Below are 17,794 nucleotides of genomic sequence, written 5' to 3' on the forward strand. Positions count from 1 at the left end.
CGAATACTTATCGAACACATATGTTACGAAATTAAGTATATCGGAGATTTCGATTGTTTGAAATAACTCGTTTCTTGAAAACGTAATAAAATAAATTATTCACGCGTAACTAAATTTCAAATTTATACTATTTTCACGTTCGTTAAAATAACCGCGTTGGGTATCGATCCGTAATTAAGTGGACTCGAAGAAATCCCATTTTACGATCTACGCCATGCAAATCGCTGCGACGAGAACGATCGCAGATAGCGACGTAATGTATCAGAGATAACTTACATTTCATTTGACTGCGTTTCCGTCGGCACACGATGTAAATGGTCACACAGATTAGTATTAGGACCAGTATCATGACCACCGCTACTATGATAATAATCAGTAGCAGATTACCCTCCAATTGATGCCACCAAGGTATATAACCTGTAACGCGATAGGTTGCAATGAAAATTAATAATCGATAACGGTACGTAAGGATAATAATTCATAAAAGGTTCTCTTTTGTTTTTTACTCAAATATATAACAAGCATTTTTCTTTTCTTTTTTTTTTTAATAGTACGTTTAATTTATGACGATTTTTGTTGCAAGTGAATATGTTAAATAATATGAAATATTTATCGTTGAGACGTAAAGGATTTTTAAAACTTAGTATTAAAATATAAATATAATGAAAAAGACTAGAGATGATAAAAAAGTGATTAAATTTTAAGTTCATGTAGCTTATTTGTTGTCTATCACGATGCAAGATTTTATAAAGCATCTTTTTTTTTTTTATTTTTTTTATTTGATTATTCTTTTGTAGCGCCGTGGTATATTACGTTTAAAACTGCAATTAAATTTTTATTAAGAATAAGAAAAATATATATTTATTATCCTTAATTAACTATATTAAATTTCGTGTAATTATAATAAAATGTGTCAAATTAAAATATAAAAATTGAAGTAACGTAGGCGACTTACTTTTAGTCCCATGGTGGGCTGCAAAGCGATAAATTGTACTGAATATCTCTGATCACACCCATTCTCATTACAAGTTAAACAAATAATTATATAAATGTATTACAATCATATTAATGCATTAAAAATAGTTATTGGATATAAGTAAAGAGTTATCCAGGAGTAAAAACTTAAATATTACGTTACCGTTATTAGAAGAAATTTTTGTATTTTGCTATTATTAAAATTAATATTTTTGTTTATCCGCGGTTTTTGCAAACTAAAAAAAGAATTTCTCGAGCGCAATAATATTTTCTAATAAGTCAATCTAAAACGCGGAAAAATACTGCTGTTATTTCTGCAAATATAAATTGCGGTATTAGCAAATCAATGAAAAGTTCGTTGTACCAACCAGGTATGTCGCGCTCGCACGATGCGGAATAGCCGATTGTGTTGTTCGCCACGCACACATACGTCCGGAAGTAAGTAACCGAGGTATCCAGTAGCATGTAACTTTTTCCGTTTCGCATTTCCGCGACTTGCTCCAACGTGTCGTTTTCGTTCTTCAATGACCAGGTGAAATCCGTCTCTTTCGGGTTGGCAACAGCTGAGCAAACGACGTAATCCTGGCCCTCGAATCGTTCTTTCTCTATGTGACACTCCGGTTTAACTAAATAAAAAATATAGCATCGCTTTTAGAAATGTAAAGGGAGGGAAAAAAAGATTGAAACTACTTTTCGAAAAACGTACGATTAATAATTCGATAAGAAAAAAAAAAAAAAAAAGAGAGATGTAAAATTTTGTTTCAACAAAATTTCCCGAAGCTCGGATGCATTTAGAGAAATTAGAAAATAGAATTGTACCATTTTAAATATTCAGTATATTGTTACTTTTCATAAGTTGCATAATAATAGATTGGAGGTTTTTCAATTATTCATATAAAAATCTAAAAATGTTTCAAAACGTACATTGTACATTCATGACCATTGAAATATTTAAGAAGCCATGACGATTCGATGCTTCGCAGTAGTAAGTGCCACTACTTCGTCGTGGTACCGTCGTTTTCAAGTCAAACACGTGCCCATCTATAATGGTATCGGTGGATCCTTCGCGGAACCATCGGAAGTTCGGTTTCGGTCGTGCTTTTGCGTTGCACTCGACGGTTTCTGGTATCGTGTCCACTATTACATTAATTATCTTCCTCGATATCGTGATATCCTCTGGCGGAACTTGAATAAATAATTAAAATACACTTAGCTACATGTCGGATGTACAAAAATACCTCTAAGAAATTTTACATATATCTTACATATATTTTTACCAACAGACATACATATATATATAAAAAAAAAAAAAACGTTAAGTTAAACGTCTTGTGTATTTGTACAACATTATAGTTCTTAAAAAAAAAACTCTCTTGAACAACAAGAGAAGAAGATCTTTGTTCCTTCCGCAATCTCGTAAGATAAATGTACCGTTATAAAATCGAATGTAAGCAAGTAGAGATATTCTCGCGCAAAAAAAAAAAAAGAAAAGAAAAGGGAAAAAAAAAAAAGAAATAGAGAAAAGATTCGAATGGGAACGTACACTCGACATGAAAGTGAGTACTGCTCTCCACGCCCGCGCCGATCTCGTTGGCGCTGCTCTTGCAGGTGAATTTGACGTTATCCTCGGCACGGTCGAGCTGGCCGTTTGGCCATACCGGGAGATTCCATACAAGGGTCGATTGGATGCTCTCGAAGTCGTTCGTCCTCGGGTCGGGCGGATGATAAACGTTCGACACGTAGTATCGATTCGTTTTCGTGAAGTCCATGGGAATGTCATCCCTCAGCCAGGAAATATTGCAGATCGGGGCGCATTCGACCCAGCACATGATGCTTACGTTAGGCGAGTTGTAGACGTAGCCGCGATACGAGTGTAGCTTCTTAATGAACGTCGGGGCAGCTAATGAAAGGCGATAGCTCACAGTTAAGCGTAATGGGATTTGCTTTAAATAATTATGAGAGAAAATTCGGAACGATCCGCCGTTGTCGCGTACAAAAATAAAATAGCCCTGCTTAATACCAAACCTTTACCAGTTATATCAAATTCATCGCGTGTATGCTCCGGGCTCTATATCCGGCGGTCTTAATGAAAATAAGAAATAAAACAGTCCCGGGGTAGCTCGCGATTTCGCTCAGCGATTTTCTGGAGTTGCAGTTTTGACCGAAATAAACGATTTAATATTGAGGGCCAGGGGGAGGAGGGGGAGGTGTACCCGCGCGAGAGGTAAACTAAATTATTCGGAGCTTTAAATATGTCATCGGTTTGACCGGCTTCCTAAAACCGACCGCCGTTCGTCCCGTAATTTGTTGGATATACAATTTTCGATGTATTGACACGTGTCACTCACCGGATACATCGATAAACGTTGTGGCCGGCTCTCCGTCGCCGGCCTCGTTGTAAGCCAGACACGTGAAATTCGCCTCGGTTTCCAAATTAACCGACTCGATGAAGAGCGTCGCTTCGTTCTCGTCTGGAAGTCGGTGCCAGCCGCGCAGCCACTTGAAGCCCGACACTCTCGGTCGGCCGGGGTCCAAAACGAAGCAGGTGATGGATAACGCTTGTTTCTTCACCACTTGCCGCGGCTCGTACGTTATCGACGCCGGGCCGGGCTTATCTGCGAAAATGTTTCGGGGATGGAGATAGGCGCCGTGGGATAATTAGTATCCGCGCCGAATATAATCCGATTAATGTAATAAGATATCGGCCGCGTACGCAAGATAAAGTCCGCAATTTATCGTCACCGGTAATTAGTATCGAACGCAAATGACCGTTTTCGCGATACGTTGTTTAATAATACGTTGCAGGTGCTCTTGAGATTATTTGTTAATAACTATATGCATATATCGTATTACGAATGTATGTTTGTAAATTTTTATTAATATGACGGTTAATGTAAGATCCAGCTTTCGGATACGTGCGTATATGCGTACATAAATTTGGACATATAAAACGGTAAACGTTTTCGTATGAAACTCGAAACAGGCGTAATGGATGCGGTGTATTATATTTGGAAACGTAATAGGTATACCCCCGATTTATCTTCCGTCGTCGCGTAAACGCGAGCGAGTGACAGGTGACGGGGTTGGGCGGACTTACAATAAACAATGACAGGGGTGCTCGGAGATACCGGTCCCCAACCGGCCTCGTTTTTCCCCTCGCAGGAGTAGTTGCCGTGGAAAGTGCGACCGACAGATTCCAGGAGTAGCTTGCTCGGGTCGATGTCGCAGAACGCCGACGACTCCTCGGAGCTCGACGGCGTTGCGGTGCCGTTCCTCGTGCAGTCCGGAAGTTCTTTCAATAGATCCCCGTCCAAATACCAACGCACGGCTGTCAATATCGCCGGATTACCCGCGTCGACCTCGCACGTTAACGACACGTTCTGACGATCCGCCTCGTTTACGGGTGTTTCCGGGTCCATTATCACCTCCACCACCGGCTTATCTACATCATGAAACGGAATATATGACGCCGGTGTAAATCTCGTGCGAATTCGCGGGTACGTTGCTCGTTTGCAAACTTTTTCTTTTTTCTCTTTTCCCACCCCGAACTTTAATCCCGTAATCGCATAGCTTTCAATGAAGCCGTCGTTTTCTAATATAAAAGGATAAACCGCGCCTCGCTGAAAGTTACCGCCGCGAGAAATAAGAAGGTAAGGGGGAGGCATCGTCGAAAGGGTTTCAACGGATTCCTTTGGATTTGGATTTATTACTATCGAAGCTTTATAATCCGCGCGAGATCGCAGCAATTTCCAGTTTTTTTTTTTCTTTTTTTTTGTACTTTTTTTTTTATCGATCGTTCTACATTAAGCTCGGCGATTGACTGGGGTTACTGTCTGCGCCTATGCGATACGTACAAAAGACCGATACTTGCACGGCGTCATCGGATACGGTTGAACCGGCGCTGTTCTCCAGGATGCATTTGTAAGAACCCATATCGCTGGGGGTTGCGTTTTTAATCATGAGCCCGGCTTGTTCTGTGGTTCCACCCTCGTAATGCTCTTCGTTTAACGCCAACTCGTCGTCGTCTCGTAACCTGCGTCACGCGATTAGAAAAAAGAAATTAATTGGGCGGAGTAGAGTAACAGTAATTAATTTTTTTTTTTTTTCTTTTTAAGATGTAGAAGTAGCGATAATTAAAAAAAAAAATGCCTGTAAATTTTTGCCGCTAATTCATCTAACGCAAACAACTTTAATTCTTAGAGGAATAATTTCAAAATGTTAATTCTGTATTATTTTTTTTATAACGAGATTAATGCACGTTACTTACCACGTCACCTTTATCAGCGTGGCTGGATTTGCCTCGTAATTGCAGAATATTAAAAAGTCATCGGTGTCATTAACAGTTATGTTGTTTGGCTTCATTCTAATTATCGGCGGATCTATAATGAAGAAAGATAAATATTACAAACGAAGCGAATGTGAATTTAATCGCGCGAAAACGGCAGCTTTAAGAAAAAGGAAAAAGAAATGCGATAACACCTAAATGAATCTTTGATTAATTAAAGACAAATAATCCTTATCATTTTCGAACGTTAGTAAGTTCACAATTTTTATTAGCGTATATTAATTTACGTTTATAGAGTCAATATTAAAAGTCGATTTTTTTAATTAAAAAAAAATAAAATAAAATAAAATAAATAAATAAAAAATTAATTAAATCCACATCTCGCTGTTGATTCGAACAAATAATCCTATTAGCGGAGGAATAAATTGCAAAGTGACAGTTCAATCTCTCCTCGAATCGTGTCTTATTTCAAGAATTAAAGCTTCACTCTTTCTAACGCGAAGATCCTTCTTCTCGTAGCGCCTATAAAAAGCCCCTTCGTCATTCCAATTGCTCACCAAGATGGATAACGCGAAACTTAAATTGAATGTAAAATTTAGATGCACTCTGGTCACAATATTATGCACTTAGCGGGTCCTAGAAAACGGTACCGGGGATATATAAAACAAAATTCTCGTAAATACGTAGACGCGGGAGAGTTGCTGTCACGATGCAAGCTGGAGAGTTGGAAACGTGCCAAACTCGATGTCTGGAGTTTCTCGTTTCCAATCCATGGGTAGTCCTCGTTCTGGCAGCAAAACGAAAGTTTCTCTGCCATTTCGCACTGTAACTGGAAACATCAGGGAGATACACAGCCGTCCGTCCCTTTTTGTCTGCCCCCGTTACTCGCGTAATCAAGACATCACGTTCTCGATGAAAAAAAGAAAATAAATAAATAAAGTTTACGTTCTTGATTTTGAAATTACACAAGTTGTAAATCTATAGGGACTAATTTCGAAAAAGGTGAGCTGCGTGTAAAGAAATTACGGGATCCTAGCCAACGGATAATATAATACTTTCAGTTATGCGACATGTAAGATAATTGTTTTTAATTCTTTTAACTGAGAGTTTTTCGAATAATCAATGTCTTAATAAAATCAAATTTTTATATAAATGTACACAAAAAAAATAGGAAACTAAAATTGTAAAAGCATTCGCAAGCATATGTCAATATAAGTTGTCCGTTTATAACGTATCGACGTTGATTTATCGAAGCATGCAACCGGAAAATTGTATAAACGTTGCGCGACTTATACGAGCCAACCTCCGAAAAAAAAAAAGAAAAAAAAAATACAAGACAAATGTTTATCAAACGGGCAAAAGCAAGAATAATATTAAATTAAAAAATTTTTTTAACTTCCACCGATACAAAAATTTAAAATCGTTCCTTTGAACACGCTCGCTTTGATTTTTGTACCGTAATTCGAAGCATAAAAGCTTCTCATTTATAGCTCCGTTCCCCATTTCTCTGGCAAAATTTGCGATTTACTTTCGGAAAATTGTCTTTGGGTCGACAAAAATACAGACCGCTGTGGGGAAGTTTTGAAAAAGGGGTAATAAAATAAGAGATAGTTAAAAATTGCAGTTTCGCCGCCGCTTCACTAGAAACGTCGAGTGATCGCCTCTGAAAATGTCGGTTTATTCCGTCACGAATATGCGAGGGTTCAACATTTTATTACGGCGTAGGGGTGAGAAATAAGTTTCTTTTTAATTTGACGGGCGAGTTAAGATTCCACCGATTGCTCACGTTTGCCAACGTTATTTTGCATAGCATTATGCTGATGAATAGCGCACGGGGTACGTATAGAGTTATTTATTTAAAGGATTTAGTTCATAAGGGGTAAGTGTATGCAAATGTTAATAACCGCTCTTGTAGCTAACAGTTTCCCGTGGATGCACAATATGCCGGCTCGCTGCGGCACGGAAATGTGTGAGTTTCGGGTTACAATGCAATCTTATTGCAACAGTCGTTGGTTTAACACCATTACACCGCGAGGTAATTCTAATTAGTAAAAATTTTACGAGCGATAAATTTATGGGCCTTTATTATTACTTATAAAATAGACGATGGTTTACCGTTACAATTCGGCTTATTCGTCTCGATTCATACTTACATAATACTTCGATCGTCGTTGCTTCTTTCATCGGTTTCAGATCTTCGGTACGGGTAACTGAATTCTCGGCGTAGCACTTGAACGTTTTGCCATTATCGTATACCGATGCTGTAAACGCGAGATAACTTGTCGTCTGGAATGTACCGTCCTCCTACAAGTAGATAGTTTTTTAACGATTAGCGCCAAACATATCTATCTAACTTAAAATATATTTGTACTGTTAAATTTGAACAGCAAACGCTAGGTTAAATACTCGAGCTTTATCAAACGCTTTTCTTTTTTTTTTCCCCTCTTTTTTTGTGGTAAAATAATGTTTACAAAAGCAAGCACGACAGTTTAGAAATTTATAAATTGCTTTATTTTAAAGTCATAAAACTCACGATAAATAATAAACGTCGTGCAATTATTTTTCAAGCTTCAGAAAATTTAAATCCCCGGGACTGACAAATGGAAAACAAAAAGAAAAATTGAGTTTAATTAATTTTTATCTGTTTTCGCGTGTATTAATTAATCGCATCGTGTATTGAGAATATTCACGTTATCAGATTTCTATGATACGTTTTGATCGATGTCGAATATCCACTGATTCATCGAAAAAAAAAAAAGAGAAAAAAAAAAAATGTTGGATCTCTATATCAATCTTCAATTTACGTAGAGAATAAAAATAATACAATACCGCAAACGCGCGTTTAAAGCTCCGCGTAACTTTAATAAATCTGTAATTGCATGGTGAAATTGAAAATGCACTAACAAGCCGATGTATGTAACGAGAATGTATACCTTGTTACATATTCACGATAAAATTAATTACTTTCTTTCGGATGAGTGTACATTTCATCCGTATTGCATATATGCTAATTTAAAGTATCGCAAAGTAAGTGATTACACAAATATTCAACTTATATACATATATATACATTCTGTCGCAGGAATATTTATTAATTATTTTTACAAAACTTTATTGAACTTTATCAATAATATAAAATCCTTATTAAGAAAGAATTTTTTTTTAATTATAAAAATTATAAAAAAATTATATATACGTAGTATTAAATTTTAGCTTCGTACTTTTTTCTATCTTTCTTTTTTTTCGGTAATTCTTATCTCTCTTCGGTATCTTATCAATTAAAAATCTGACGGAGAGCGCCATATATTACCGTAGACGGCGCGGATCGATTTACTCGAAGAATACATGAAAGTGTACAGGAGAGCCTGAGATAACGCTTGTCGAGGAATTATTGCAAAGCCATTTCCCGCCGAGCGTGTAATATCCTCCCCAGGGCGAAAGAGTGTACTCGAGCTTAAAAATTGTGATCCTCTTAATCCCGTTATGACGGCGCCGCTCATGCCCGGCCGGAATTCGCGGCGTGTAATTGCTCGGCCGTATCTACGGCTAGCGTGTGGCAATGTCCCATATTAGATTTAATCATATCGTCGCCCGTTTCATAATCAGGCTCACTTGGTAAACAATGCTAATTGTGACGGTTCCAATCATATGGAATTGCAAATAAAGGAATACGCGGTCGCAATTATGCGGACGGGGCGGATCAATTAACAGCGATTAACTATGCTAACAGCGTGTCGAGATGCGACAGTTCGTCTACAAATATTGTTACTTAACGTCGCATTAACTTCGCGCTACCAAACGATGTGTTCTTCGCGAGAACGTTATTTGATTAAATATTTTTTTTTCTCTTTCTTTCTTTCTTTCTTTTTTTTTTTTGTTCTTCTTTTTTTTCTTTTTATTTGCGAAAGTAGATACTACGGCGCAAGGTCGTTAGGTTCGCGCGCGAGATAACAAAGGATCACGCCTGATATGCAAATAGACTTGATACAATAGCGATTACGAATGTTGGTTTGGGAATTCGACTAATTTAGTTTCGATTTAATGGCGTTTCGTAATATCAGTCCACCGTTTATGCATGCGTTATAAACAAAGAGAGCGGAAAAAAAAAGAGAGAAAATTGATTAGACGTGAATGTTTCTGTGCCGCTAGGCAACACTTTTCGCGCATAAAGAACCCTTTGTTATCAAGGCATAACGGTGTTTTATCTTCCTTACTTTTAACTATGACGGTTTTTTTTCCCCCCCCCTTTTTTTTTTTTTTTCTTTTCCACTAATTGCATCACGTAGGCGCGAGCTCGTATACAGTCATTTTGCGTGCACGCGACTTTATAGCTTTAGATACTTCCGTAATGGATTTATGATAGCTGCGTGACGCCTACGACTTCTGCATGCATATACGTATACGCGATAGCGCAGCGACACGATATGTAGTGGGGTCTAATGATTTTTCGATGCCGCCGCTGCCGCGCAGCCACTCGTTCGAGCATGAAATTGATTTTTTACAAGTCGAGAATAAAACAGTGCCACGTGACTCGAAAGTAAATGACGATTCCTTGACGTTAATATCTACAAACGGTCTCGCTTTGTTCCGCGTAGATTATTTTACAAATAAAAATCAACTCGACGCGTACGCGAATTAGCGAAGAATCTTTGTAACTGAGATACTTGGGAATTTTTTTTTTTTTTTTTCGCGGTCTCTTTTCGTTGTACCAGCGCCAAGAATTTTTTTGTTTTACACGAAACAAATTATAAAACGAAGAGAAATCGTGCGCGCTCGATCATTCTCATCCCGCGGCGGAGAGGATTAGTTTCAAGTGATAGGGTTTTTCTTTTCCGCCCGAAATTCCGTTTTTAAACAAACCTAAATCGTGCCTGATAAAAACCGGGATATAATTTAAAACAAAGTTTCCCCGGGAGGGTACATCGATCGATAAACTGTCGAACTTCCTGGATTCTAAATTCGTTTCGACTCCACCGCGCTCTTTTCGGGTCGAACACGAAAATTTGTTGGCCCGCAAAAACGTTAAATGGGAATTAAAATATACGGTGGGCGCTGTACCGATCGACTTAAAATTTCCACCGGTAGGTAGTTTTGAGGAAGTTTACCGTGCCACTTGCGAGTCGGTGGCGCTTTCGCCAGGAGTAAGTAACTGAATCAAAACTTTCGCAGGGCGCTCCTCTCATTCATTGTCGCGTACCACCGAACATGCTTACCCTCCGCATTTATTTAGATGCAAATGACGGTGAGGTGGGTGCGAATTGAATCCTATTAAGAATCTATTGTGGAAAATCCATGTCATAGTATTGAACGCGTTCGGTGAATAGGAAAAACTATTTAAAAATTAAATCTCTTTTTTGTTTTATTTATGAAAAAAGGAAAAAAAAAAAAGAGCTCTGACGATTTCGCCAGATTTTAATTGTATTTTTAATATCCAAGCTTCAAACAAAAATGCCAAAATTGTCTCGTTATTGATCGACGGTTAAATACATAAAATTCTTTTCTTTAATTCCACGTGGCTTAATCTGAGAAAGCGATGACTGGATCTCTTTTAACGCAGATTGAAATATGATCTGACGTTTCGCCTGAGGTATAGCTTTTACAAAGTCGTCGCGTTTACTCACGTTTTCCTGCATCTTCGTTTCAAACATTTCGAATCTCTCGTCGTTCTCGTTTAAGTAGTGAGTCCCGTTTTTCCACGTCACATTGGCCGCCGGTCGCGCGGCGTGCACCGTACACTGCAATAAAATCTTTGTCCCCTGTACGACGTGACCAACCACTCCGTCCAAGTCCATCTTCAACGGGCGTACTGGAAAAAAAGAAAGAAAGAGAGAGAAATAAAAAAAAGAACGGAATAAAAAAAGAAGAAGAGAAATAGGCAAATGTTAGAATAATGGGTAAAAGAAAAGAAAAAAAAAAAAAAAAAGGGCGTAGTATTACTGAGCGAAGTTGAGCTGATCGCGACAAGCGCTCCATTATTTACTGATTATTGTTTACGATTACTCGATCGTGTGAATCGATCATTTGGCGGCGGCCCTTTGTACTTTGTGGTAAAGCACGCGGGTCGCATTTAACGATTTCCATACTTGTCCGACTAATACTAAACGCCGCCCGTCGTTCCTGTGTATCGACCGCACGAAACACAGCCATTAACAGTCAGTCATAGGCGCCGTGTAATGATGATCGCGTGGTATCTAGGCTTCGCATGGTACCGAAGCGACATTAGCGTTGGCATGTGTAATTGAGGATAGATCGACATGATTGTGGACACACGTGTGAGACGCGCGAAATGTCAATTTTGACTATTCATATCGGAGCTTCCGTTGCCTTTCGGTGTGCATTCGAGCTTGCGTAATCTAAAATTTTAATTAAAATACACGAAAGTCGACGCGCGTTAGCAGTTTGGATAGTTGAAGTATTTTTTTTAAGTTACACGGGAAAATAGACAATTAGAAATTAAAGAAAAAAGTATGTCGCAAAGTGTGAGAAAGCTCTGAAAGCTTGACGATGATATTGGCCTCTTAATTGTATATAAATCATTTCAGCCATGATAAGAACAACAATCTGATAACGGCTAAATACACAGGATTCGCTGTTTGCTCAACTAATTACAATTCAATTGTTTATATAATATTGTTTGTCCAGCGAGCGCGGCGAAATAATTGTTTTGGCCGATAACCGTTTATTTAACATTTGGCCGAGAATGTTTGTATGCCCGTCCTGGCGACAGGGATAGCGGATAGACAAGCCGGTGATAGACAACTTTTCAGCGCTCTCGCCGCCGCTTACTCCGGAAACTCACGGTTAATGGAATATTCGAAAACTGTCATTTCGATATCGTTAAATCGATCCGGAAGCTCTCCTACGGGGGACACGCGCAGCTTACGATAAAAATGGCTTATAGAACCGTGTTAATCGGTGACGATGCATATCCACCCCGTTGTATATCCATGTAGGTATATCCATTAGCGCCGATAGATTTCGCAACGGGTAGCGGTCCGTCACGTAGATCACCCCGTGCGCACCCGTGAATCCCGCTCGAGCTTTCCACCCCACGCCCCCTCCCCCCCGTCGAGCTATTATCGCGTACTTGGATTTTTGTACGCGCATTAACCAGAACTTGGGCAAAAATATCTTGCGAGCGAGCTATTTTCCATTTAAATAGAATTTACAAGCACCGGCAAATAATTACACGCGTACCTATGAATAAATTAAGCCGGTATCGTTTCCAATTAATGTTTTGCCAATGTTCTTGTAAGTGAGCTTGGAGCTGCTCGTAAAGGGTTTTTTTTTTTTTTTTTTTTATTAGAAGAATTTGACAGATGCTCCGCGGGCTTCTATAGGTTCGCGCGGGATAGGAATTTATTTTAATTACGCGTGTTAGGTTTAACTTGACTGACGTCGCGATATTTCTTAGAGAAGTTTGTAATGATTATTGAAATTAATGTTAGGCGGTCGCGTATTATAGGGTGTCTTGATGTTAGCGCGTTATTAGTCATTGATGGCACTGGCGTAAAGTCATGCAGAAAACATCGTACGATAATTCACCGGCCAAACTCGGTGAACGGTATTCAATACAAGAAGAATACGGGAAGAAAAGGCGCAGGATCCGAATAGTGAACGAATGGCGAATCTAATATCGGGAATTGCATTTGCCTTCAATTGCACTCCCCCTGCCTGACGGCACAACGGATGTAGAGAAACGAAGAACGAAAGAGAGAGAGAGAGAGAGCATGATGATAAAAACGTTAGAACAAAAAGTGGTAATGTATTTTAGTTTTTAAACTAAATAATATAATTTTTTTAATTTTAATCAGAAATAAAATTGCTGGCGCTTTTGGCTTCGAAACGGGTTCATTTAGTAAAACTAACTTGCTTCAAAAGTTCACAAGAAAGTTCTTTTTTATAACCAAATTAAAATAAAATTATCGGTACTACGTTATTGATACTTGTAATTAATGAATATTAATAGCTATTTAAATTTAACACATTAAAAAAAAAAGAAGAATAGTAAATAAACGGAGGATTAAATTTTCTGGTACAAAAAAGACTTGAGGTATTTCAAGAGCTTAAATAATTTCTAATGGATATAAATTTTTACTTAAATATCAATTACGCCCGTCAGGAAACACGAATGCAAAATAAAAAACAATTAAAATAATTAATTGAAATATCGGATTATCTGTAAAAGCGGATAAGATGAATATAAATTCTTGAAGAATAGTTTTATCTGCGACTCTCTCTCTCTCTCTCTCTTTTCTTTCACGACGGGAGCTTTCAAATTTTCAGGAATGTTCTTTAATAACAGCCATTTTCGAGATACGTTTAACATGACAAGGGATAGAGATTCCACGTCCATTCTCATGTAATTTTACCGTAACCGCCGGTTTCCCCGTCCAAAAATGTCTGAGTGCTCGCGACCCGATAAGCTAGCTGGCGAGACTTTTTAAGTCCCGCACCCAATGGCAATGCGATTTCCTGGTTTTTGTTTGCTTATAAGAAAACGCCGTGGCTGAAAACTCTGTCAGGTGCTCGCGAGTTCTTGTCACTTCCGCAACCTTCCACGACTTTCAACGAGCAGCTGCGGGGGCCGTGAGATTTTTCGCAGATATCCCGCGGGCATTCGCGCGACATTTCCTCTTTAAATTCACCGCAGATCGTTAGAAACGATTCACTCGCGGAATTTATTTATATTTTCTATACCAAAACCGATCGCGCTGAAGAAATTCAACTTGCCGTTTCCCGGTTGAAGCCCCGACGATTGTTATCCTCTCGAATCTTTAGAATTTTACGCGATGCTCGCTAAGATTTCCTATCTAGTCTCTTATTCTGCTGGGATACCTTATATTTATATCTATATATATATATATTTTTTAATACGGAATGGAAATGACTGGCGCCGTCACATTAATAAAACCTTTCGCTTACGTTTTATAATTTCGATAAAAATGATTTTAATTCTATGTACTTGTCTGCTCAAGTACTTTAAAGTTTAATGAAACAAATAATCCCCGTAGCATGTAATCTAATTCTGGGTAGATAATTTGCAACCATACGATCCGTTGACCTATAATTGAAGAATTCATGCCGTCGAAATGGATACTTTTCACGACATAAAACGGATTTAACTATATCAATGCACTTTCTGCAATCTCTCTCTATCTAAATAATATGTTATTAACCCCATTAACTATATTTTTATCTCTTTAATTGCACTTTTATCGGTTATCACGAAAAGCACGCAACGCGTTTTCTAGCTTATTGTTTTCTTTTTTTTTAGCGCGTAATAACTTTTCGTTCACCTATACGCCGCCGCCGTTTTTATATTATTAAAGGAATCTATTATACAAAATTTATTATTTAATGAAAATTAAAACGGTTAGTATTTAGGAATTAATTAGTACAATTATGGAGTGTTTATCAAACGTCGGGAGAGAGTCCCCATTTTATTCTCATTATATTCATTATGAACATGCACGTCAGCGAAAGGAAGGAAATTAATTTCGATTTCACAGTCGGTAACGCGTTTAGATATATCGATACCGCTGAAAATTATCCAGCATTCGTTTATTTATCTACGACATTAATATTTATTTGAAAAATTTGATTAACAATTTTTGTAATCGGTGAAACAGGCACCGGCCTTATGCATATGTGACACGCGAGTTTCGTAAATTCGTCCAGTGATTTTACACGCGCGCGGGATGCGCGGATATCTCGCCCCGGCACAAAGTGATGGGCATTTAATTACTTACACCATGGAAAATTCGCCCGCGTAGGTGGATGCACGCTTAAATAATGTTCAAATAACGGATATGGCGTGCCGTAATTACAAATACCGCTGTAATGGCGAGGGTGTACTTTAATCGGTGTGCTCATGCCACGGCGACGCACGCACCTCGCAAAGTCATATCTCGGTAAAATATAAAATTTTACTTCTCGATGTTAAAAGAAGTGCGAGCGTGCTTCGTTATTATAGTTTGTTAAAATTTCAAGGAATACGTACAGCCGAGGAAAGGGTTTTTTTTCATTTTTTTTTTTCTTTCGTCATTTTCGTATTACTTCAATCCGATTTAGATAAACGAAAGGAAAAGGAAGCGTATTAAAAATTGCTTCATGATGACGGTAAATGACGGAGTGGCGACGCGGAGTTCAAAATTCTACGTTAAATTTCACGTCGCTGCATTACGTGCGAAATTAGTTTTATCTGGATATGAAAAAGTGCGCGCGAGTTACGCTCCATATAAAATTCTGTAGCGAAGTTTAAAAATATGTTCCGCCAGTTTTTATCCCCCTTCTCCCCCACCCTTCTCTTGTTTGAAAAAAAAAAAAAAATAAAATAAAAATTCGGCGGCGATTTCAGAACTGTAGGCGCGCCGCTGCCCCGCGCGGAAATTCAAATTCGAGATGCAAAACCACTTTTTCGCGTGCGAAATCGAATTCCGGCGTGCTCTCGTTTTACAGAAGGGGGGTGGGACCTTTCAAAGCACGGTGTCTCTGCGTGCGCTCGCGTACTCTCCTCGTGCGATTTTTAGGGATTTTAAGCGCCGACCCGTCTCTCAAAGCGAATTCCGAATCCCGCGTTCTATAGATCGTCCGAATTGCATTATTGTGCGGTGAAATATGGAAGCGCCGCGGTACGGCCGCTCTTTCCTTTTTCAGATGTTTCTTACGGGTAAAATTTCCGAGGACGCGGCGTGTATATATATATATATACTCGGAGCGGAACTGTGAAATTCAGCTTCAGCCCGGGCGTTATCTCACGTGTTAAATAATTTGAATGAGTAACGTCGGTGGGTAGTGCCTTCACTTTAACTACGTTATTCCACCGAACGGTACGACCGGTTGACATCTGAATTCCACGTACTGAGAACACTTAACGATACATGGACCCCCGTGAATATAATATACTTAGCTTGTTTTACAGTGCATAATAGTAACGTCGGCATAATACGAACGTTGAGTTAGTTCAGCGCGCATGTAACACACCGCTGAATCAGTTTATTGCGAATGTAGCATACGTTATCGAAGGTGTTGGAGAACACAGGAAATATCGATCGTCAGCAAACTGCATTCCGCGCGCTGTATGCACACGTTAAATACATGTGTGTGTGTATATATATATATAAAAGATAGAAACTATTACTGAATACTTAATATACATGAGGATTTTAGCGGCGAATTTTTGGTTATTACTGGCAAATTTACTGGCCGCTCTGTTTTAAAACTAACTAGACTTGAAATTGCGCGTCGAAAAGTGCCGCCAGACGTTATTAACTAAAGGAAACAAATTTCTTTTCGCCCGATTAAGAAATAAAATTAATAAAATTTCCGTCCTTAACATTTTTTTTTTTTTTTGGGGGGGGAGATCTCAAACTCGCTCGAACTTTTTAATCTTCCGGCTATTACGCAACTTACTCCCGACTCTATTAGGAAATGCTAATTGACATTGAAAGTTGGATCTATTTCGTATTCTACGGCGAGGAATACACTCTGCGCAAAAATTTCCCCACCCGGTTTTCGCCGCGTTCATATAGTGCCCAGCTCGCGGTGTCATTCATATTCATACCCCAACGACGAGTTTATGATGTTACCCGTGTTTTGATTTAATGAATAAACGATACCCAGCGGAATTGTTCCAAATTTAGGTCGAAATACCCACATTCGTTCATTCTGTTACTATGCTCTCGCGCCGAGTTTACAGCGGCCGGTTATCGAATTGCATACTATCGTGTGCAAATTATATCGCGCGATCGAAATTGCGAGCGATCCCGACATATAAGATACGCCCTCCCGATCGATGATGAATTATGCGATAATCGATTCACGTATAATCAATATTCCGCGCGATGATCAATGTACGATTTCTTTTTTCTTCTCTTTTTTTTTTTTTAATTGACAACACGTATATTGGAAAGTTTCAGCGTTGATAGCCTACCATATTGAAAGGTTTGCTATTACGTAATGATAGACTATAGTAATTGAAAAAAAAAAAAAGATTGTCAGATTGTTCATCTGATAACTTTCGAATGCAATTAAAAATGAAGCATGTAGAGAGCCTCGGGCGCTCGTGTAAGTTAATAAAAATCAGCGAATAAAAGCGCTTTCCGTTATAAAAGGTATTTAAATAATTCCGCGTACCTGTAACTCGCGAATATCTTTCGCTTGATGGCTCGTAATTATCTTATTATTATTATCATTTTTTCCCCTTTTTTAAACGTGTCTATCTACTCACCGTACACGTCTAGTTTAATATCAACTGTCAGTGGTTCCACGAGGGCAACGCTGTTGACTTTACACGTGAATGTTACTCCTAACTCTTCTCGTGTAATTTGCATCTCCAGTAAACTGCTGCCGGTACCAACTCCGGTGTCGGTAATAGTTGACGAGCTCGTTGCTGGAATAAAATACTTCTTAATTATTTTATAAAATTATTCTTAAATATTCTATTTAATAAAAGGATGGTATCGTTATGTATTTTGGGAACGAGCAGCATTTAGAATAAAATGTATAATTGAAATACGCGAAAAGTAATGT

At 38.5% G+C, this 17,794-nt stretch overlaps 1 protein-coding gene and 1 long non-coding RNA gene across 13 annotated transcripts in view; one reads left to right on the plus strand and one right to left on the minus strand.

Annotated features, from left to right (window-relative positions):
* The window catches only part of LOC139111033 (uncharacterized), a 56,952-nt gene that overhangs the window by 30,864 nt on the left and 8,294 nt on the right, over positions 1–17,794 (plus strand). The gene's annotated exons all lie outside the window — the stretch shown is intronic.
* Positions 1–17,794, minus strand: part of Nrm (neuromusculin) — a 122,043-nt gene that overhangs the window by 22,518 nt on the left and 81,731 nt on the right. For 6 of the 7 annotated variants that reach the window (XM_070671054.1, XM_070671059.1, XM_070671057.1 and 3 more), the window contains exons 5-16: positions 17,493–17,654; positions 10,882–11,066; positions 7,414–7,564; positions 5,243–5,354; positions 4,830–5,008; positions 4,073–4,417; positions 3,324–3,590; positions 2,519–2,875; positions 1,900–2,160; positions 1,344–1,601; positions 956–973; positions 277–417 (exon numbers count right to left, since the gene is read on the minus strand). In XM_070671054.1, coding sequence (XP_070527155.1) covers positions 277–417; positions 956–973; positions 1,344–1,601; positions 1,900–2,160; positions 2,519–2,875; positions 3,324–3,590; positions 4,073–4,417; positions 4,830–5,008; positions 5,243–5,354; positions 7,414–7,564; positions 10,882–11,066; positions 17,493–17,654 — 2,436 coding nt within the window. The remainder of the gene's footprint in view (positions 1–276; positions 418–955; positions 974–1,343; positions 1,602–1,899; positions 2,161–2,518; positions 2,876–3,323; positions 3,591–4,072; positions 4,418–4,829; positions 5,009–5,242; positions 5,355–7,413; positions 7,565–10,881; positions 11,067–17,492; positions 17,655–17,794) is intronic. The other variant, XM_070671056.1, reaches the window with a different exon arrangement.

Source organism: Cardiocondyla obscurior, linkage group LG22 (genome assembly GCF_019399895.1).
Source record: "Cardiocondyla obscurior isolate alpha-2009 linkage group LG22, Cobs3.1, whole genome shotgun sequence".
Classification (NCBI taxonomy): Eukaryota; Metazoa; Arthropoda; class Insecta; order Hymenoptera; family Formicidae; genus Cardiocondyla; species Cardiocondyla obscurior.